This window comes from Mesoplodon densirostris, chromosome 5 (assembly GCF_025265405.1).
Source record: "Mesoplodon densirostris isolate mMesDen1 chromosome 5, mMesDen1 primary haplotype, whole genome shotgun sequence".
Lineage (NCBI taxonomy): Eukaryota > Metazoa > Chordata > Mammalia > Artiodactyla > Ziphiidae > Mesoplodon > Mesoplodon densirostris.
Window position 1 is genome coordinate 78,391,053 of NC_082665.1, and position 22,927 is coordinate 78,413,979.

The window sequence follows — 22,927 nt, forward strand, 5'->3', positions numbered from 1 at the left end:
GGGATTCTACTGAATGCCTACCATGTGTCAGATACTGTCCTGGTGTTGAAAATATCCTGGTGAATAAGAATTACAAAATCACTGTCCTCATGGAGTTTATGGTCTGGTGGGAAAACAGACATTAAGCACATAGTTACCCTCTAAAATGAAATGATTTCAATGATAAGTGCTATGAAGAAAAAGTTTAGGGTCCATGAGATTATTATATAATGGGCAGGGGGCAGTTTCAGGGAAGGCCTTCCTGAAGTGTTGGCACTTAATCTGGAACCTGAAAGATGAGCAGATTTTGTCAGGGTGGGCAGGGGTCAGATCATGCAGGGTCTTGCAGGCCAAACAAAGGATTTCTAAATTTAGTCTAAAAACAAGGGGAAGAATCTGGAAGGATGTGAGCATAGATATCCTGTAACTGTAGCTGTATTCTAAAAAAGATTACTAGAATAGTAGCCATGTTAGATGTTGATACAATTTTGTAGTGATTAAAACAGTACTCCCAGATGAATTAAATGGCAACTCAATGGACAGAAGAGAGAGTTCATCAGAAGACTCACTATATATAGGAAATTTGTATATGGTAAATATGTCATTTCAAATAACTGGAGGAAAAATGGATTACTTGTTAACATGTTTTGATATTACAGTATCCCTCTAGAGGAAAAATAAAGTTGGATCCATACTTCAGAAATTTAAAAATACAAAAAGACCCAGAAGAAATCATGGAAGGAGTATAAAAAATAATATTGTGGGTGCAGAATGCCTTTTCTGAGCAGTAGATTTCAAAATCCAGACATCATAAGAATAATGGTGGTTTGGCTTAGGCCCTGGAGAGATGGCAGTGGGTGGCTTCAAAGCATATTTTGGAGGTGGAATCAACAAGAACAGGTGATTATTGAATGGGGTGGGTGAAAGAAGGAAAGAGTAGAAAAATGTCAAGGATGATCTAAGGACTTCCAAATCTGTAGTTTGAGGAACCCAGTGGATAGTAGTGCTGCCTACTGAAATGGGGAAGAATGGAGGAGAGGAAGTTGCTGGGATAATAAAAAAAATTCAGCTCTGGATTAAAACATTTTGTGCTTCAAAGGACACCAATATAAAAGGAAAACACAGCATAGAGAAAAACTATTTGCAAATCTGATAAGGGGCTTGTATCCATAATATATAAATAAATCTTAAAACTCAATAATAAAAAGACAACAGGATTAAAAAAATGGGCAAAGGGTTTGAATAGACGTTACTTCAAAGAAGATATAAGAATGGCCAGGAAGCACGTGAAAAGATACTCAACATCATTAGTTATTAAGAAATTGCAAATAAAACCCACATGAGATACTACTTCACACCAAATAGGATGGCCATAATAAAAAAGATAAATAATAACATGTGTCAGTGAAGATGTAGAGATATTGAAACCTTTATACATTGCTGGTAGAAATGTAAAATGATGCAGCAACTTTGGCAAACAGTTTGGCAGTTTCTCAATACGTTAAACAGAGTTACCATGTGACTCCACACTTCTGTAACTGAAAGTGGAGTCTGGCTGCTCTCCACTCAAAAGCCAATATTGGTGGAAAGGAAAGTTTGCTTTATTTTGGATGCCAGCAACTGGGGGGGAGGGCGAACTTCTGTCCAAAGGCCGACTCCTGCCATGACAGTCAGGGGGCAAGAGCTCTTATAGACAGAAGGAGGGGGCTACATGCAGAAAGAGCACTGTCAGCTCTGACAGTCACCTTGAAATTGGTCATGTGGTGGTCTGACCAGCGTCATCTTGATTGCTTTAGGTACAATTAATCTTCAGTTCTAGGGTTGGTTTGTTCCCAGTTCCTTGAGGCCAGTTCTTGGAATTGTGGTAGCTTAAGTCATGGCTACAGTCTGGTCATCATGTAGTTAACTTCTTCCACCTGGTGGGGGTCTCAGCATCTACAAGGCAGCTCATAGGATATGGCTCAGAATATTATCTATAGTGCTTGAGGAGGAGCTAAAGGTCCTTGACTATGCTTAATGACTAAACTATTATTATTTAGTCTTGTTGAACTGTTTTCCTTTGTTTCTGCATTTTCTCACTTCTCTGATTAAACTTATTCTTTGGCTAAAGTTTTTCCACAGACAAAAGGCAGGCAGAGGACATGGCTGGGAAGGACCATAGGGTCCTGCTCCGTTTCACTTCCACTCCTAGGTGTTTACTCAAGAGAAGTGAAAACATATGATCACAAAAAGCCTTATTCACGAATGTCCATAGCAGCATTATTAGTAATAACCAAAAAAGTGGAAACAACCCAAATGTCTATCAACTAGTGAATGATAAACAAAATGTGAAATATTCGTGCAATAGAATATTTGGCAATAAAAGGGAATGAAATACAAACTACAACAGGGATAATCTTCAAAAACACATGAAGTGAAAGAAGTCAGTCACAAAGACCCACATGTTGTATACCATATACACAAAATGTCCAGAATAGGCAAGAAACAGAAAGTAGATTAGTGGTTGCCTAGGGCTGGGATGGGGAGAAACAATTGGCAGAATGGGGAGTGACTGCTAATAGTTACAGGGTTTCATTTTGGGGGTCAGGAAGATGTTCTAAAGTTAGATTATAGGTATGATTGCACAATGCTGTAAAAAAATATATAAATCCATTGATTTGTGTATTTCAAACAGGTGAACTTTATAGTATGTAAATTATATCTCTATAAATCTCTTAAAAAATTCATCTTGGGATATATTAACTTTCCTAAGCCTGTGAATCCTCTTAAAGGACTCTGCTCTGGTGTACTTGGGTGAAGGGCATCTGAACAGGTCCTCGGGGATGTCAGAAAGCCTCAGAGTTTAGGGACTGGGTAGAAGACCTGGATGGGGAACAGACTGCTGTCAGGGAATCTCGTTTTCTTCGCCCAGGCTCAGGGAGCTCGGCCACTCCCCTCTCTTGTTTCCTAGCAACCAGCCCCGGACTCGCGCTCCTCCTCGGACCGTCACTTCCGCTCCGAGACAGGAAGTGGGGTCAGATCCGGGAGCTTTCCTGGGAGTTCAGCGTTCGCAGCGTCTGCAGCCGCTGGAGAAGCGGGATTTCCCTGCACCTCGCTGCCTACCTGTTTCCCGGGTTCCACCTCCCGCGGGTGAGGAGGTCCTCAAGGAGTTAGAGGGTCTAGAGGGTCCAGGCCCGCGCTAGAGGAAGGCGAGGCCCGGGAACGCGTGGCAGGCGGGGCGGAGGAGGGGGCTGGCGGGGCGACTCCCTGGGGTCTGGGATCACCTCAGCGTGGCTCGGTGTCTGCTGCGGCCCCGAGAGTTTCCCGCGTCTCCCCCGCGGACCGCCGGGGTCCTGGAGACTGGGACTCCTCTGCGTCCTCCTGCAGTATCCCCTTCTCCCCTCTTTAAAGGAGGACCCCTCGTAGAGAAGACTCGCCGGACTGCAGACTCCCTTCCCCGCCCAGACCCTGAAGTGACCTGCCATGACCTCCGTGTGAGCGAGCGATCGGCTTGTGACACTTCCCAGAGTCCCCCAGGGTAAATATTTGCACGTGTGCACGGTTGTGTGTACATGTGTGTTTTCATTTCCTGCAAAATCTGAGCTAGGAGAATCCTGGGCTGTGTTTGGCAAGTCGGTATTTTGGTTTACTTTTCTTTAGCATCTCTACCAGAGGTTCTTCCTTGTCGTTATGGGAAACCAAACGACTCTGTGTCTTCTGTTAGTTGAGTGGGAAGGCACACTGGAATCAGGCTGGGCGGGCTCAGGATATGCTGATTGTTTGGATTTTTTTTAGCCCGACCTATTTGTATCAAGCGATTCTTAGTTAGATTTAAGTTTTTTATGTGTTTGGGTTTTCTATTCAAGACTAAAGATTCTTCTTGGACAAAGACTGTGTCATATAGTACTTTTTTTTTTTTTTTTTTTTTTTTTGGTATGCCGGCCTCTCGCTGTTGTGGCCTCTCCCGTTGCAGAGCAGAGGCTCCGGATGCACTGGCTCAGCGGCCATGGCTCACGGGCCCAGCCGCTCTGCGGCATGTGGGATCTTCCCGGACCGGGGCATGAACCCGTGTCCCCTGCATCGGCAGGCGGACTCTCAACCACTGCGCCACTAGGGAAGCCCATATAGTACTTTTGTAACTCTTATAGCCCCAGCATAATACTGAACACATTAGTAAAGGCTCATTTAGTTTTTTTTTTTTTTTTTTTTTGCGGTATGCGGGCCTCTCACTGTTGTGGCCTCCCCCGTCGCGGAGCACAGGCTCCGGACGCGCAGGCTCAGCGGCCATGGCTCACGGGCCCAGCCGCTCCGCGGCATATGGGATCCTCCCAGACCGGGGCACGAACCCGTATCCCCTGCATCGGCAGGCGGACTCTCAACCACTTGCGCCACCAGGGAGGCCCGGCTCATTTAGTTTTAAATTTAAATATCATAAAATACACATTCTAACATTTTCAACTTAATAGAGATGGGGCCTATTTACATATAAGTCAGCTCCTGGAAAGGACAATATAAAATAACAAGATCTTTTAAGATAAATATGTCTGAAATTTAGAAGCTGCCCAGAAGGCTAAGTACAGTGCTCTCAATGGAAGAGAAATACGGTATATCTATCTTATAGGAAGAGGCCACACAAATAATGGTATTTCATTGCTTGTTTCTTTTTCCTTTTCTCCTTCCTTCCTTTTTTCTTTTTTTTTTTTTAAATAGGTGTTGTATCCTAACTTACTGAGGTGCTTGCTGCCATTATGGGAAACCAGCTCGCCGGCATTGCTCCCTCCCAGATCCTTTCTGTGGAGAGTTATTTCTCAGACATCCATGACTTTGAATATGATAAGAGTCTGGGGAGTACTCGGTTCTTTAAAGTTGCTCGAGCGAAACACCGAGAAGGCCTGGTGGTTGTGAAGGTCTTTGCAATTCAGGATCCCACGTTGCCTCTAACCAGCTATAAACAAGAGCTTGAGGAACTGAAAATCAGGCTTCATTCTGCACAGAACTGCCTGCCTTTCCAGAAAGCAGCAGAAAAAGCATCTGAGAAGGCAGCCATGCTCTTCAGGCAGTATGTGCGAGACAACCTCTATGATCGCATCAGCACCCGTCCGTTCTTAAATAACATTGAGAAGCGCTGGATCGCTTTCCAGATCCTCACAGCTGTGGACCAAGCACACAAATCTGGAGTCCGCCATGGGGACATCAAGACTGAGAATGTGATGGTCACCAGTTGGAATTGGGTCCTTCTCACTGATTTTGCCAGTTTTAAACCCACTTATCTTCCAGAGGACAACCCAGCAGATTTCAACTATTTTTTTGACACTTCACGGAGGAGAACTTGTTATATTGCTCCTGAACGTTTTGTTGATGGTGGATTGTTTGCCACTGAGTTAGAATATATGAGAGATCCTTCAACTCCACTTGTAGACTTAAATAGCAATCAGAGAACAAGAGGAGAGTTGAAGCGAGCAATGGATATCTTTTCAGCAGGTATGTGAGTTGGTCAACTTTGCTAGGGTGGGAGTGTGCATTTATTTTAACTCGAACATAGAAAATTAATTTTTTTGGTAAATCCTCCTGCACTTTTCAGATAGATGCAGTATTCTGTCACTGGATGTGTTTCGGTACTTAGAAAATCCAAAGAGTGGTCTACTCATTCAGATGTTTAAGGAATATTTGAATTCTTTCTTCTGTATATGTCAGGCACTGTCTTAAGTGCTAGAGACATAGATGGGTAATTACGTTTCTCTTTTCAGGGTGCTTACACTTTAATGGGGAGATAGATATGATATTGAAAAAAGACATTTCAGTGCACTGTGGTTTGCTGTGGTGGTGATAAGCTTAGGCTGCTGTTACAGGAACGTATGGATACTTAAATGAATCTCTGTGGTGGTGATGGGTAGAGTGGCAGGATCAGGAAAGGCATCTCTATTGGAAGGAAGGTATTTAAACTGAGACCTGAAAGGTGATTGGGAGCTAGCTATGGGAAGGGTAGTTTGTTTCAGGCAGAGGGTGTTGTTTATATGAAGACTTGAAGACCAGAGCATGATGCATTGATTTATTAGGGGACTTTAAGTGCTTTAGTACATCTGGAACGTAGGGTGTGAGGTAAGCAAGGCCCAGATCAGAAGGGGTCTGGTATGCCCATGCTAGTCTACAGGGACATTATCAGATACATATTTTAGACAAAACACTGACTGTAGCAGGAGATAGGAAAACAAGTTAGTAGTCAGCTGCCACAATTCAGGTAAGACATGGTCCTGACTGGCTTCAGGTTGTGACAGTTGGAGAAGGAGTGGAGAAAAGTAATGCTTCAGAGATAATTAGTGGGTAGAATTGTTAGGATTTGGTGATTGATTGGAGGATCAAGAACACTCCTGTTCTCCCGGCTTGGGAAACCAGGGGGATGGTGATACCAGTCACTGAGCTAGGAGACACAGGAGGAGGAACAGATAGTGGGTGGGAAGATGCTGAGGTCTGTATTAGATGTTGAGTTGAAGGTGTCAGGGGATATGCAGGAGAAGATATGTGACAGGCAGTTGTTACAAAGGTTTGGTACATAGAGATGTGGGGTGGAGATGGAGATTTGGTAGTTATCAGGAAATAGGTAGTAGTTACTGTAGCCAAGGGAATGCATTTCTAGTCAGGGAGTTTGTGGAGAAGTGATTCTTTTTTTTTTTTTTTTTTTTTTTTGTGGTACGCGGGCCTCTCACTGCTGTGGCCTCTCCTGTTGCGGAGCACAGGCTCCGGACGCACAGGCTCAGCGACCATGGCTTACGGGCCCAGCCACTCCGCGGCATGTGGGGTTTTCCCAGACCGGGGCACGAACCCGTGTCCCCTGCATCGGCAGGCGGACTCTCAACCACTGCGCCACCAGGGAAGCCCTGATTCTTTTTTAAAAAAATTTTTTAAATTTTAACCATTTGAAGTATTCTTTTATTATTATACCATTTCTGAAATGAGGATGAGTCATACAATCGCTGTGCTCATTTAAGAAGGTAGGGTTTATTTTTTCTCCTGAAAAAAAAACTGTTAACAAATTGATGATGCATCTCACAATCAGTGGCATCTTTTTTTTTTTTAACATTTTTATTGGAGTATAATTGCTTCACAATGGTGTGTTAGTTTCTGCTTTATAACACAGTGAATCAGTTATACATATACATACGTTCCCATATCTCTTCGCTCTTGCGTCTCCCTCCCTCCCACCCTCCCTATCCCACCCTTCTAGGTGGTCACAAAGCACCGAGCTGATCTCCCTGTGCTATTCGGCTGCTTCCCACTAGCTATCTAGTTTACGTTTGGTAGTGGATATATGTCCAGAGGTGATTCTTAAGTGTTTTTGGCTCCCCTTAAAGACTTTGATGAAACCAGTGACCTCCTTCTTTGGAAAAAAGTACCATACATTCATATACTTTACATACACAGACCACATGAAGCTTGGTCATGGATTGTAGGCTATCTATGAACTTCTGGAGGAGAAGTGGGCTGAGGATGGTATCCTGAGGAATACCATATGAACTCTAGCATCACTGCCATTTTTTGTAAATTTTGCAAAGGTTGGCTTTAATTTTTTTCCCACCTGTAGGTTTCCTACAAAGAAAACATAAATTGAGTTGTATTTTAGATTATTTAGGAAAAGTGACATAATTAATGAAGAAATGTATTTCATCTAGGGGAACAAATGAGCTTTGTTACACAGAATTGTACCTCTCTCTGTTGGTCTGTTCAGCTCACTAGTCTGTGTCCCAAGGTAATACTGAGGGAGGGTATTTTTGATGAGGTGGGGTAGCTTCCACGTTGTAAATATAACAAGATTAGAAATGTAATCCATCAAAGTCCCAACCTGATCAGTGAATTTATCTAAATTTTTCTTGAACTATTTTTACCTTTTAAGCTTACTGTTATGTAAATAGAACTCCTCCAGCTTAGAAATGTGATCACTTTCTAGCTTCAGCGGATCACTTATAGCTTTTTTAAAAATAAAATTGAGGTATAATTGACATATAACATCAGTTTCAGGTGTACAACATAATGATTTGATATTTGTATGTGTTGGGAAATGATCACCACAAGTGTAGTTAACATCTGTCACCATATGTAGTTACAAATTTTTTTTTTTCTTGTGGGTGAGAACTTTTGAAATCTACCCTCTTAGCAACTGTAGTCACCTTGCTCTGCATTCCATCTCCATGACTTATTTATTTTATAGCTGGAAGTTTGTTATAGTTTTAAAATTTCAGGGATTGATGAAGAGTTTATATTTATCCTTTCTGTGTGCATTATAGTCATTATAGTTTTGTGAAGTTTAACAGAATTCTTACTCAGCATTTGTTTTTCCAGACTAAAGAGCTCTACATTGTTTTGCCTGAAGATTTCATTTCTTTCATTTCTTTGAAAGAGGTGGGTGGGATCCGTTCACCTCCCATTGCTCCTAAGATTTGATTTAGGCTCTCTGGGTTTGAATGTTACTTTTCCCCATCCTAAGGCCTATCCATGGTTCCTGGCTGCTAGTTTGGGAGAAGTGTATATATTCTCTGTCTCTGGTCATATATATGGGCAGAGCCTTGTTTGCTGGCGATCTTTCATTCATTCACTTGACAAGTATTTGAGTGCCTATTATGTGTAAGACACTGTTGTGTAGGTGTTGGGAACGCAGCTGTGAACGATATTGATAGAGTTTCTGCACTCATGGAGCATGCATTCTAAGTGTGGGCAGGGAGAGAGAATAAAAAAGTAAGTAAGTAAGAAAGTTAATTTTGATTAGTGGTAAGTGCTGTGATGAAGTGCTGTGATTTCTAAGTGGATGACAAGGTCTGGTAGATAAAATGAAGGCCTCCCCTGAAGGTGACATTGATCTGAGATCTGAATGATAAAGAAGGACTCAGTGATGATAAAGGCAACTTGAACAAATTGTTCTATAGAGAAATACCACCCCGTAACACCTCTTCCAGAATGCCATTTTAAAAGTTGCAAGAAAGGGGACTTCCCTGGTGGTCCAATGGTTAAGACTCTGAGCTTCCACTGCAGGGAGCATGGGTTCTATCCCTGGTCAGGGAAATAAGATCCCACGTGGTGCGTGATGCATCCAAAAAAAAAAAAAAAAAAAAAAGTTGCAAGAAAAAAATAGCCTGTATTTACCTCTGTATTACTTTACTAGGGATGACATGACAAAATACTCCAGACTGGGTAGCTTAAACAAAAATTTATTTTCCCTCAGTTCTGGAAAGTTCCCTTAGAGCCTGTAAGTCCAAGATCAAGGTGCCAGCAGGGTTGATTTCTCTTGAGCCCTCGCTCCTTGAGTTCCAGGTGGCCACTTTTCCCCTGGTGTTCCTTCCTCTTTTAAGGACACCAGTCATAATGGATTAGGGCCCCATCTTTATGACCTCATTTAACCTTAATTACCTCTTTAAAGGCTCTGTCTCCAAACAGTCACATTCTAAGGTGTTAGGGCTTCAACATAGGAATTTAAGGGGGTGGTGAGGGATGTAGTTCAGTCTGTAAACAATCTCCATTTAGTTGTAAATAAATGTTCTTTATTTTTACGGTATTTGGAAATAATTTCAAACTTAAAAACTTGCAAAAATAAAAATAGTACATAGATCCTACGTAAATCCTTTACCCAGATTCACCTGTTGTTAACGTCTTGTTCCAATTGCTTTATCACTTATACCTTTTCTCTGCACTCCATACCCCACACTCCCCACCATTCCTCCCCACTCCCCACCCCTCCACGGCCCTTTGCCCCAAGTACTTTAGTATTTTCTAAGACCCCAGTAGTCTCTTACATAAAGCTTATGTAACTGTATGTTGCAGTTACCAACTGCAGTGAATTTAACATTGATACAATTATTTACACTTTTTATTCTATTTTTGTATTTGACCCAGTAACGTCCTTTATAGCATTTTGCCTCCTCCAGGACACGACTCAGTCTAGGGTCAGGTATTGCATTTAGTTGTCATGTCTCTTTAGCTTCCTTTAATCTGGAACATTTTCACAGTCTTTCTTTGTCATTATGACATTGACATTTTTTGAAGAATACCTCTCCCCTTAAATTTTTAGAAATTATTTTTATACTCTTTATTTAAAGTAGTAGACTCATAGTAAGTTGCAAAAATAATGAAGAACCCTTCACACAGCTACCCCCAGTGACATCTTATATGACTGTAGTACCGTATCAGAATCAGGAGTTGACATTGGTGCATTACTGTTAACTAGACTTACACCTTATTTAGTTTTCACCAGCTTTTACCTGCACTGTGTGTACGCGCTCGACCTTACCTCTTTCTTTTTCAATAGAATGGTCCTCATTTTGTACGTATCCTCTGTTTCCTTGTGATTAGATTCAGGTTATTCATTCTCAGTAGGAATACTGTGTAGGTGGTGATGTCTTCACAGTATCGTATCTGGAGGCAAATGGTGTCTGTTGGTGATGTTAATTTTGATCACGTGGTCAAGTTCATGCCCAATTTCTCCCCTCTGTAGTTACTTTTTTGTTTTTTTTTAATCCCTTGCAACTAATAAGCAACCTGTGGGAAGAAACTTTAAGACTATGCAAATAACCTGCCAGTCATCACAGTTTCCTCTTTGATTTGGTGTCTGTTGATCATTCTTGCCTGATGCGATCTTTACTATGATGGTTGCAAAATGATGATCTTCCAACTCCAGCACTACCTCCACATTTACCAGTAGGCCCTCAGCATTCTTGTGTGCTCAAGTGTCCTGTCTTTCCCCTCATTTATTTATTATTATTGGCATGGACTCTTTAATTCCTGCACGCAGTTTGCTAATATTTTTTGGAGGATTTTTATCTATATTCAGGGATTTATATTTATCTGTATTCAGGGATTGGTCTGTAGTTTGCTTTACTTGTGATGTCTTTGTCTGGTTTGCTACTAGGGTAATACTGGCCTCATAGAATGACTTGGGAGGTGTTCCTCCTCTTCTGTTTTTGGAATTTGGCAAGGATGGGTGTTAATTATTTTAATGTTTGACAGAATTCACCTGTTAAGCCATGTTGGCTTAGGTTTTTCTTTGTGAGAAGTTTTTCATTACTAATTCAGCCTCTTTTAAAGGTCTATTCAGATTTTCTTTCTTTTTAAGTCACCTTTGGTAATCTTTATCTTTCTAGGAATCTTTCCATTTCATTTAGTTTATCTGTTTTTTGGCATACATTTGTTTAAAGTATTCCCTTATTAATTCTTTTCATTTCTGTGAGGTTGGTAGTAATGTCCCCTTTTTCATACCTGATTTTCATAGTTTGAGTCATCTCTCTTCTTAGAAAAGCTTGTCAATTCTGTTGAGCTTTTCAAAGCACCAACTTTGGGCTTCCCTGGTGGTGCAGTGGTTGAGAGTCCACCTGCCGATACAGGGGACACGGGTTCGTGCCCCAGTCCGGGAAGATCCCATATGCCGCGGAGCGGCTGGGCCCGTCAGCCATGGCCGCTGAGCCTGCGTGTCTGGAGCCTGTGCTCTGCAACGGGAGAGGCCACAACAGTGAGAGGCCCACGTACCGCAAAAAAAAAAAAAAAAAAAAAAAAAAAAGCACCAACTTTTGGTTTTGTTGATGTTCTCTATTGTATTTTACTCTCTATTTCATAAAATTTCACCCTAATATCTATTGTTCCTTTCTTTCTTTTTGCTTTGGTTTTAGTTTGCTTCTTAAGGTTAAGATTATTGTTGTTTTTTTAAAAAAATAAATTTATTTATTTTATTTATTTATTTTTGGCTGCGTTGGGTCTTCATTGCTTCGCACAGTCTTTCTCTAATTGCGGCGAGCGGGGGCTACTCTTTGTTGTGGTGCGTGGGCTTCTCATTGTGGTGGCTTCTCTTGTGGAGCACGGGCTCTAGGCGTGCGGGCTTCAGTAGTTGCAGCACACGGGTTCTAGTTGTGGCTTGCGGGCTCTAGAGCACAGACTCAGTAGTTGTGGCGCACAGGCTTAGTTGCTCCGTGGCATGTGGGATCTTCCCAGGCCAGGGTTCGAACCTGTGTCTCCTGCATTGGCAGGCAGATTCTCAACCACTGCACCACCAGGGAAGCCTTTGGTTATTGTTTTGAGCTCTTATAAAATAGGTGTTTATAGTTATACATTTTCTCTAAATGCTGCTTTAGTTGCATCCCATACATTTTTGTATGTTGCTTTTGTTTCCATTCATCTCAAAGTATTTTCTAATTTTCCTTTGATCGTTGGTTATTTATGAGTGTGTTGTTTAATTTCTACATATTTGTTAATTTTTCAGATTTTCTTCTGTTACTGATTTTTTTCATTCCATTGTGGTTTGAAGGATGTAATTTGTATGATTTCAGTCCTTTTAAATTCATTGAAGCTTGTTTTATGGTCTAGCATATAGTTTCATCTGGAGAGTGTTCCACATGTACTTGAGAAGAGTTTTGTATTCTCTTGTTAGATGGCGTGTTCCTTTGATGTCTGTTAGATCTGGTTTATAGTATTGTTCAGTTCTTCTATTTCCTTCTTGCTTAAGGTGTTCTTAATAGCTATTTTAGTTTTTTATTCTAAAACTTGACACTGTATGGATAGAAATTAAGAAATTTATTGAGTGTTTATTATGTATCAGGAGCTGTCTTAGTTGGTGGAGATTTTTCAGTGAACAAAATAGACAAAAATCCCTTATGGAGTCTGCATTCTAGTGGGTATATGGACAATAAAGAAATAAATACATAAAATATATAATGTGGCATTTGGTGATGTGGGGAAAAACAGCAGGGAAAGGGGAAGGGGAATGTGTTAGATAACGAGTGTGGGGTAGTTGTAGTGCAGGGGCTTGGAATTTTAAACTGGGCAGTCAAGAAATGCCTTACTGCTAAGATGACATTTGATTCAAGGTCTAAAGGAAGTTTAGGTGTAAGCCATGAGGGTGCTTGGGGGTATAGTATTCCAGGCAGAGGGACCAACACATGCAAAGGCTGTGACTAAGTTTGTTTAAGGATCTCCTTAACATTTTTTAAATGCATGTCATATACTGATTCAGTGAAACTGCTTTGTCTTTTTGGGAATGTAGTTGCTTTATTTATTCTTTGTTTGAAGATTATGTAAGTGCAAAATGAAAGGTATCTCTCTTTCCCTCTCTAATCTTACAGCCACACTTCTTAGCACTTCTCGTTTTATAAGTGTGTCTGTTCCCTGGTTTACTTTATTTCTTTCTTCCTAGAATGAACGCTTCATGAGGGCAGAGTTTTTATCTGTTTTATGCACTGAGTCTAGTGTGTGGTAAACACCTGATAACTTTTTGTTTAATGATGAATAAATGAGTTGTCAGATGTTACTTCTCAGTAGTTTCTTATAAACGTAATATCTATAAATTCATATTTTAAAAGAACACTTTCTTATGGCTTTTAATCTATCTTTGTATCTCTGAATGTATGTGTATATATAACATGTGTAATATATTTGTTTTCAGTTACAGAACCAGGTAGTAATTTTATTTGATTTCATTTTTTTTAAGAAGGAGAAAAATTAAATAGGCCTTTTTTGACTTCATACTTTTAGAAACTGATGATTAGGCAATAGACATTTTTCCTGTCTTGCTGGATTGTAGTTGTATGTTGCATTAAACATTTTAATTCGGTTTACTTTGAGTTTTGCATCTTGAGTTTTATGAATTCTCTGAATTCTTGATCTGTATTAATATCTTGCATTTCATTTTTAATGGAATTATATCTGCTATCTTCCAGGTTGCGTGATAGCTGAGCTTTTTACAGAAGGTGTGCCACTATTTGATCTCTCTCAACTTTTGGCTTACAGAAATGGACAGTTTTTCCCTGAACAGGTGCTGAATAAAATTGAAGATTGCAGTATCAGAGAATTGGTAACTATGCTACAAATATTTCTCACTTTTGCATTAGTCAGTTCTCTGGAATGTTCTGAATTTGGGACAAGCAGTAAAACCCCATAGACTCATACACCAGCCTATTGTTTTTACTTTGTTAGGCAGAAGTGTACAATTTTTTCCCCCTTCTTAGGCACAGAGCTCATTTGACTATATATTACACACACACACACACACACAAACACACGCACACACGCACGCATCTTTCCATTATAATCTTTAGCTCTGCTTTGGACAGATTTGGAAGGAAGTAAGGAGGTGCTTGGGGGTTAGAGATTGTCCAGGATAGAGCTTGCTAGTAAGAAATGAAGAGGATAAATATCTAAAAGGAGGAGACAGGAAACAGCAACTTGAACGTAATACAGCAGTATAGGGGCATTTCATATAAAAGCAACTAGCTTTGTGTACCTCCCTTGACCCTGAGGGCAGGTCTGGAAGGGGAACTGTAGAATCACACATTAGTATAGCAGAACAGATGTGAGGAATTCTTTGGGAGGTCATGTAAGCCATATATCCACAGTACTGTTGGAGGGGATCTTTTCTAAGTCAATCAATACAGTAAGTGATGCATATGATGATGACTGAGCCACGGAAAGGTTATGTATATTTAAAATATTCTTTAGTAAGGTAGGGAAACATGCATTTTGATTTCTCTTACAAATGGCAAATATTAAGAAATAAGATGCTCCAGAGGAAGCCAATGTAGCTCACGTTCAGTGAACAGTACACTGGATTAGGAGTTGGCATACCTGGCTGTTCTAGGTGTGGCACTCATTATCATGTTGTGTTGGCTAAGTAACTTTATGAATTTGGGCCTACCTTTTCTTAACTGTGAAAGGAGTGAATTTGACTAATTTTTAAGACTAATCCTCTTTATGTGTCTGGCCCATCTGGACTATGTTAATACGTGATTTCTTGTTGCTTCATAGGATGATAGTAGAGTCACATATTACTCAGTAGTCAGGTTCTGAAAGTAGTTTGAAAGATAAAGATTAGAAAGAGTCAGAATTACCTCAAATATCCTTTAAATCATGTGTTAAGTTGCCGTTGTAGCTTTCATCTGATTGAATTTGCTGTTCTCAAATCTATTTTTTACTCCCTTTCTTGCCTTGGTATAGGTGACTCAGATGATTCACCGCGAACCAGATAAACGTTTAGAGGCAGAAGATTACTTAAAGCAGCAGCGTGGCAATGCCTTTCCTGAAATATTTTACACTTTCCTTCAGCCCTACATGGCCCAGTTTGCCAAGGAAACATTTCTTTCTGCAGATGAGCGTATTCTGGTTATAAGGAAGGATTTGGGCAACATTATCCACAATCTCTGTGGACATGATCTGCCAGAGAAAGCAGAAGGAGAGCCTAAGGAAAATGGGCTGGTTATCTTGGTGTCAGTTATAACGTCCTGCCTACAGACCCTTAAATATTGTGATTCCAAGCTTGCTGCTCTGGAACTTATTCTCCATTTGGCCCCAAGACTAAGTGTAGAAATTCTTTTGGATCGTATTACTCCATATCTTTTGCATTTCAGCAGTGACTCTGTTCCTAGAGTGAGGGCTGAAGCCTTGAGGACGTTGACCAAAGTTCTTGCTCTTGTCAAAGAGGTTCCTCGCAATGATGTTAACATCTACCCGGAATATATTCTGCCAGGCATAGCCCACTTAGCCCAGGATGATGCTACTATTGTTAGACTAGCCTATGCTGGTAAGAGCTTATTGTCCAAGTAATAACCACTCATATTTTTGAAGTTAGTGACTATAATACCTCTTGTTTCTCTGATATCTTTGGGAATTCCAAGAGTGAACTTTGGTCCTTGAACTATTTGTGTACATTTTAATAATATTTATAGCCAATCTATTCCTGGAACTCAAGCTTTGTGTGTATCCTTATTTTTGAGGTTATCAGAATTATTAAGTGAAAAATATATAATACCAGAATCTTATGATTTTACTGGGAGTATTATTATTATTATTTTTCAGTCCAAAGCTTGGGAAGCAGAGCGGCAGTTGTTTTGTTTTTTAAATTTTATTTATTTATTTATGACTGTGTTGGGTCTTCGTTTCTGTGCAAGGGCTTTCTCCAATTGCGGCAAGTGGGGGCCACTCTTCATCACGGTGTGCGGGCCTCTCACTATCGTGGCCTCTCTTGTTGCGGAGCACAGGCTCCAGATGCACAGGCTCAGTAGTTGTGGCTCATGGGGCCTAGTTGCTCCGCGGCATGTGGGATCTTCCCACACCAGGGCTCGAACCCGTGTCCCCTGCAGTGGCAGGCAGATTCTCAACCACTGCACCACCAGGGAAGCCCTGGGAGTATTATATTTAATTTGGAGTAAAACTAATGTTCACAAGTATGTGCTTCTGATCTAGTGTCTTTAGGCCTTTATAAAGTTTCTCTGAACAAATACGTTTGTTTGAATATCAGTATTAGGATATAACAGTCTATTGCTGTTGAAAAAGATTAATTTTGCTGCGTAATTTGGTGTTGAAAGGACCTAGCCTGTTTGTTAAGTTACTGAATTTTAAGATCCTTTCAGTTACTATGATGCTTAAGACGTGTGGCTTCTTTGTGATGAGGTGAGTGTATTATATAACAAACTTACCTGTTTTATTTGTAATTCTTATAAAATAAGTGATACGGATTCATATTTTTAGCTCCCCAAATTAATTTCGAATGCTTATTTCTGCATGGAAAATGTCATTGAAACATTTACATAATTTCATCATTTAGTTTTAAAATGTAATCTGATGGAAATCAGGAATTCTGAAATCTTTGTAAGTGGTACATAACATGTGTGGTGATGATATTGTCTCTTTTTTTGAAAGATACTTGCTTATTCATTATTTTATGATTTACTTGTCATTATTTTAACGAAATGTGAAAAATCGTCTTTGGACTCTGTCTTTATGGCTAGGCACATCCACAAAGTGATTGGTGGTTGTTGGCTTTGTAAAAAATACGTATTTTTAAAAATATTTATCCATCTGCCTATTTATTTATGGTTTCTGGTTTCCATAGCTTTATAGGTGTAAATTTTAGTCTTAGAAAATTCAGGATTTCTTTAAGACATATCCAAGTTTATCATTTGGAACAAAGCATGTTTACAATTCACTTGATAAATAGAAATACAGTTGACCCTTGAACAACGTGGAGGTTAGGGACGCTGACCCCGCCACACAGTTGAAAATCCCCATATAATTTATAGTTAGTCCTCTATCCATGGTTCCACATTTGTGGATTCAACCAACCATGGATTGTGTTATACTGTAGTATGTACTCTTGAAAAAAAATTCGAGTGTTGTTCAAGGATCAACTGTAATTGAACTGGATAAAATTAAATGAAAGAAAAGCTTATGATTTTTAAAAAACAAGCTGTATTTTTTAGACTATTATGACCTACTTTTGGCCCAGTGTATCTTGGTCTTTTCTCATTTGTGGTACTTAGGTAAGGTTCTGATGTGTAGGTACCATATTAACATACTTATATTCAATTTCTAGCAGTTATAGCATAAAACAATAGCTACTGTTTATTGAAAAATCTGCTTTGTATACTGCTCAGGGTTGAAAGGGTTAGTTGCAAAAGATATAGAGATTCTAAAATAGGTTCTAGATTCTAAGATTTTAAGATCTGTGTATCTCTTGAAACTGACACTTGGAACAACCTTGAGCAGTAGATGTTTTAGTGCCTTCATTTCCCAGCTGAGGAATTGGGGATGGGAGAGGCTAAGGGACACGACCAAAGGGTATCTGGACTAGTTCTTTCTCAGTTCTCAGAGCTGCTGGTCTAGACCTTGATTTTGAAGCAACCTGCTTTTATTTTACCCAGGCGTGCTGGGTCTTAGTGGTAAGAGTCCATGGTAACCCAGGGTCAGTGCCAGGACCTTGCAGTGCCCATGTCATCCAGCCATGGTGAACCATGGCTTAGTGCATGATAAAGCTGCCTTTTTAGATAGAATCTAAAGTTTCTTTGAACTTGTATGGTTAAGTGCAATTAAACCACACATGTCAGTAATTATAAAAGTTTAAAAATCAATTAACAAATTTCTTTTATAGCATTGTTTTTAAACTCAGAGATGCTGGTCTAGATTTGTTTCTTGTGTAAAGTGAACTGACAAGTGTGTTGTAGTTTATGAACTTAAATGGGAAGATAAACATAGATCTGCTCAGACTTGAGAGTTGCCCAGGAAAGTAAGAGATTTTTCCTAATAAAGATATTTTCACTAAAGTGGGGATATTCATCTAGAACCACCAGAGGATGGTGTAGAATCTTCCCATCTTTAGGGTGAGCAGGCATTGCAGGGTATTAATAACTTGCTTATTTAGAGGTAAATTTTTGTTCTACTCAGAACAGTGTTGAACCTGGCAGCAGTGGGTCGTGGGACTCCAGGATGAAGGGAATCACTGTATTCAGTAGACTCAAAAATGTCAGTTATTGGGCTTCCCTGGTGGCGCAGTGGTTGAGAGTCCGCCTGCCGATGCAGGGGACACGGGTTTGTGCCCCGGTCTGGGAAGATCCCACATGCCGCGGAGCAGCTGGGCCCGTGAGCCATGGCCACTGAGCCTGCGCGTCCGGAGCCTGTGTTCCGCAATGGGAGAGGCCGCAGCAGTGAGAGGCCCGCGTACCACCAAAAAAAAAAAAAGCCAGTTATTGTGGGATGCATCTCAATTTCGGAGATGTTAAAAAGTGAAGAAAAAGTGAGTCTTAGAATCGATAAAATAAGGTAGTTTATGTTCAGTGCTACTCACTGCTGAGAAGGAAAAGAGTGCAGTCTTTGCGGGTATATTAGGAAGCATGGAAGTGGGAGGTGAAGAAGGATAGAGTCACAGGAATAAATAACAGTGGAAGGAAGAGGAAAGTATAAGCAAAGAGCAGATATAGCTAACAGCATGTGTGATAGCAGAACTTAGAAGTAGATACTTTCACAGTGGTGAGGAGTATAAATAGTCTTAATAGATGGTCAGAGAGAAAGAAGAAGATACAGACCACTGCAGGAGTGTGACAAACAGTCTCGCACCTTGGTTCACTAAGAACCTCAGAGTATCACTTGTAAAGCAGTCCAATAAGGGTTGATGCACTTTGCTAATGGTTCTTTGAGGTGGATGTGACTCAGTTATGTATGAGGAAACTGAGACTCAGATTGGTTAAGCAGCCAGCTAGTAAGTGCCACGGTCAAGGTTTTTTTTTTTTTTTTTTTTAAATTAGTTAATTAATTTTTGGCTGCGTTGGGTCTTTGTTGCTGTGCACGGGCTTTATCTAGTTGTGGCGAGTGGGGACTACTCTTCGTTGCGGTACACAGGCTTCTTATTGTGGTGGCTTCTCTTGTTGCGGAGCACAGCCTCTAGGTGCACGGGCTTCAGTAGTTGTGGCACGCGGGCTCGGTAGCTGTGGCTTGAGGGCTCTAGAGCAGGCTCAGTAGTTGTGGCACACGGGCTTAGTTGCTCCGCGGCATATGGGATCTTCCCGGACCAGGGCTCAAACCAGTGTCCCCTGCATTGGCGGGAGGATTCTTAACCACTGCGCCACGAGGGAAGCCCCCAAGGTCAAGGTTTGAGCCAGGGTCTGTGTGATTCCAAAGGCCAGCTTGATCTGTGATTTTAATGTGAAAATGTGTTTCTCTGTTAGCCTACTGCGTATCTCTTACCTGATAAGAAACTGTTTAAAAGGTAGGTCTTTGTGGAAGGATTCAGCTTTTTTTGCCTCAGATGTTTTGAGTGCTATATTTTGGGCTATTTGGTATTTTTTCCCAGTTTTATTGAGATATAATTGACATACATCACTGTATAATTTTAAGGTGTAGAACATAATGGTTTAACTTAAATATATTGTGAAATGATTACTACAGTAAGTTTAGTTAGCATCCATCATCTCACATAGATATAATAAAAAGAAAAAAAATTTTTTCCTTGTGATGAGAACTCTTAGGAGTTACTCTAATAACTTTCATATATACCATACAGCAATGTTAACTATAGTTATCATGTTGTACATTTCTATTTTTTTTTTTTTTTTTTTTTTTTTTTTGCGGTACGCGGGCCTCTCACTGTTGTGGCCTCTCCTGCTGCGGAGCACAGGCTCTGGACGTGCAGGCTCAGCAGCCATGGCTCACAGGCCCAGCCACTCCGCGGCATGTGGGATCCTCCCGGACCGGGGCACGAACCTGTGTCCCCTGCATTGGCAGGCGGACTCTCAACCACTGAGCCACCAGGGAAGCCCACATTTCTGTATTTTTAAAAGAAGCTTATGATTTATTATTAAAACAGGTAGTTTGGGTATAGTTGTAGGTTATGAGATTAGTTACTAAAAGTCTGATTAGGTTAAGTGCTAAATTGAAAAGTCCTGCTTTTCTTTAGTCTTATGATTATTACTTATATGTATTAAGACTTAGGGAAGAAAAGTTATAAGTATTACACACATTTATGATTATAATTATTATGCATTTTCTCCCTTTTATAGAAAACATAGCTCTGCTGGCAGAAACAGCTTTGAGATTCCTGGAATTAGTACAGTTAAAAAATCTCAGTATGGAAAATGACCCAAATAGTGAAGAAATAGATGAAGTTACACATCCCAGTGGAAATTATGACACAGGTAGTATGATTTTCTCTTCCAGATTTTCTGTTATTTAGAATGAATTGCTGATGTGAACTTGCAACAAACTCTCACTTATAATTTTAATGTAAAATGAAAGAATACCAGGTTTATAGAGGGAAGGATTCTGCTGTCTGACTGTTCCCTTTTACTCTTATACATTGTTACCTAACCAGAAAATGACCAACTTGTCACCACAGATTCTAAGCTCAGTAGTTTTTCAGCCAGAATTGGTTTGTGTCAACAGCAAAGCTAGCTGAATTATATAATTCTTACAGGATAAAAGAAAAAAACATTGGAAACACCATAGACAAAGAATCTAAACCTTTTCTCCTTATGTGAGTATATTTTGAGTGTCCTCATTCATAAACTGTGTTTCTTTCATACTACCTATGATTTATGTATCAGAACCCACACCTTTTACTGTAAAGGAACAATGTGATGGTAAATTCTGTGAGGTCAGAGTCCCTGCCTCAAGTTTCTCTACATCCACACAGCTTTTAAGAGGCTTTTAATGAATGTTTATTATGTTAAAGATTTAGAAGTCAAATAATGTACTTAGATCTATTTCAAGATGTTTCTAGTTCAGAAAAAGTAGAGAAGTCTACTTTTCAGATTTTTATGCTGTAGACAACTGTAGTGTCTCAGTTACTTGTTAGAATGGATCATTTTATGCAGCAAATATTATTTGGAGTTGAAGACACTGGAATAATTTTAAACTTATAGAAGGATGTATCAGAAAGGAAATCCTCACTTTTTTTCACGGAATTACTGAGAAAATAATACTGTCCTACATCCTATAACCATGTAATTGGACCTTTTAAATAATGAAGCTAGGCATTAAAACTTTTGGGGAGTTAATCTGAAGTTTTTCTTAATGTGAACATAGAATTGTGCCTTTCAGACTGCCTTTTCCCTTGACAGTGGCTGCCCTCATTCATTTAGTTGGCATATAATTGTTAAACATAAGCTTTGCATCAGGCAATTCGTGTGCTTGCTGTAAGCACTAGGGATATAGTGGTAAATAAGACAGAAAAGATCCCTGCTCTTGAGATTGTTTCAGTAAGGAAAAGACAAACAACTAAGTAAATAAATAAATGAAAAGGGGAGGGTAGGTAGGTGATAACGTCAGAGAAGAAGGCAGTGGCTAGATCATGTAAAGCCTTGTCAGGACTTGCAATGTATTTTCTGGCTTTCTAAAATATAATTAACCGACCTTTAAAAATGCTTTCTCAAAGGATTGCCCTGTACCATCAGATTATATCCTGAACCAGTCCAGTAATTTCAAGTCCTTGATTAAGCTGATCTTATTGGGGCAGTATGATCTCCCTCTGGTGCTTCCCCATAGTTTTTCTTTGAGCCTTATAAATTAACTAGTTAGATAGTAACCATGCCTGTGGCATCTGCTTATTAGCATGTTTTTCAATCTATATTTCATTTTCCCAACTATCCTTCAGAGCTTTGAGTAGTGGAAAAACTTAGTAATTATAGACTTTCTCTGGTGGCTTTTGTAATCATTCTGTTTTCTCCAAGGAGTGAGAAAGACTGGGTCTATATGTTTGGAGAAAAGAAAATTGATCATATTTTTCCTTTCTTTTTTTTTTTTTTAGAGCTCCAAGCTTTACATGAAATGGTCCAGCAGAAAGTTGTCACTTTGCTAAGTGACCCTGAAAATATCGTGAAACAAACCTTAATGGAAAATGGAATAACACGGCTGTGTGTATTCTTTGGACGTCAGAAAGCCAATGATGTTTTATTGTCCCACATGATCACTTTCCTGAATGATAAAAATGATTGGCATCTGCGTGGAGCTTTTTTTGATAGTATAGTTGGTATGTTTTTTGTTTGTTTTTAAATTTAAGATTTGAATTATCTTCTCAAACAGATACTTTCATGCAGTCTGAAAGGTGACAGTACTACCAAATTTTATTAGTAATGAAATGAGTTCCTGGTATTTCTGTCTTCATGCTGCTTTTGGTTGATGGAAGTATCTTAGTTGATCAAGGGATTGGTTAGTAAAACTGATATACCCTTATAAAGGGGTACCATGTGGTCATTAAAAAGTATGTTTTAAAAGAAAATTTAATGACCTGGGAAAGTACCATGAAATATTATTAAAATGACTGAACCCAGTTGTGTAAAGGTAACAATAACAAGTCTGAATATACTAAGATGTGAACAGTGATTATCTCATATCTGTCAAATTTTCTATAGTAAACATGCATCACTTTTACAATCAGAAAATAAAGTATAATTATGATTGAAAATCAATCTAATTAGAAAGAATTAAAGATTATAGGCTTTGCTTTTTGTAAACTGAAAATTTGTGAAAAATTGATCAGCTTTGGGCTTCCCTGGTGGCGCAGTGGTTGAGAGTCCGCCTGCCGATGCAGGGGACACGGGTTCGTGCCCCGGTCCGGGAAGATCCCACATGCCGTGGAGCGGCTGGGCCCGTGAGCCATGACCGCTGAGCCTGTGCGTCCGGAGCCTGTGCTCCGCAACAGGAGGGGCCACAACAGTGAGAGCCCCGCGTACCGCAAAAAAAA

The 22,927-nt window shown here is 39.9% G+C and overlaps 1 protein-coding gene across 1 annotated transcript in view; it reads left to right on the forward strand.

Annotated features, from left to right (window-relative positions):
- The first annotated feature begins 2,996 nt into the window (after positions 1-2,996).
- Positions 2,997-22,927, forward strand: part of PIK3R4 (phosphoinositide-3-kinase regulatory subunit 4) — an 83,333-nt gene continuing 63,402 nt past the window's right edge. Inside the window, exons 1-7 of the mRNA XM_060099053.1 lie at positions 2,997-3,108; positions 3,370-3,496; positions 4,669-5,439; positions 13,644-13,777; positions 14,917-15,499; positions 20,247-20,381; positions 21,992-22,213. Of these exons, the coding sequence (XP_059955036.1) occupies positions 4,707-5,439; positions 13,644-13,777; positions 14,917-15,499; positions 20,247-20,381; positions 21,992-22,213 (1,807 nt within the window). The 5' untranslated portion in view covers positions 2,997-3,108; positions 3,370-3,496; positions 4,669-4,706. The remainder of the gene's footprint in view (positions 3,109-3,369; positions 3,497-4,668; positions 5,440-13,643; positions 13,778-14,916; positions 15,500-20,246; positions 20,382-21,991; positions 22,214-22,927) is intronic.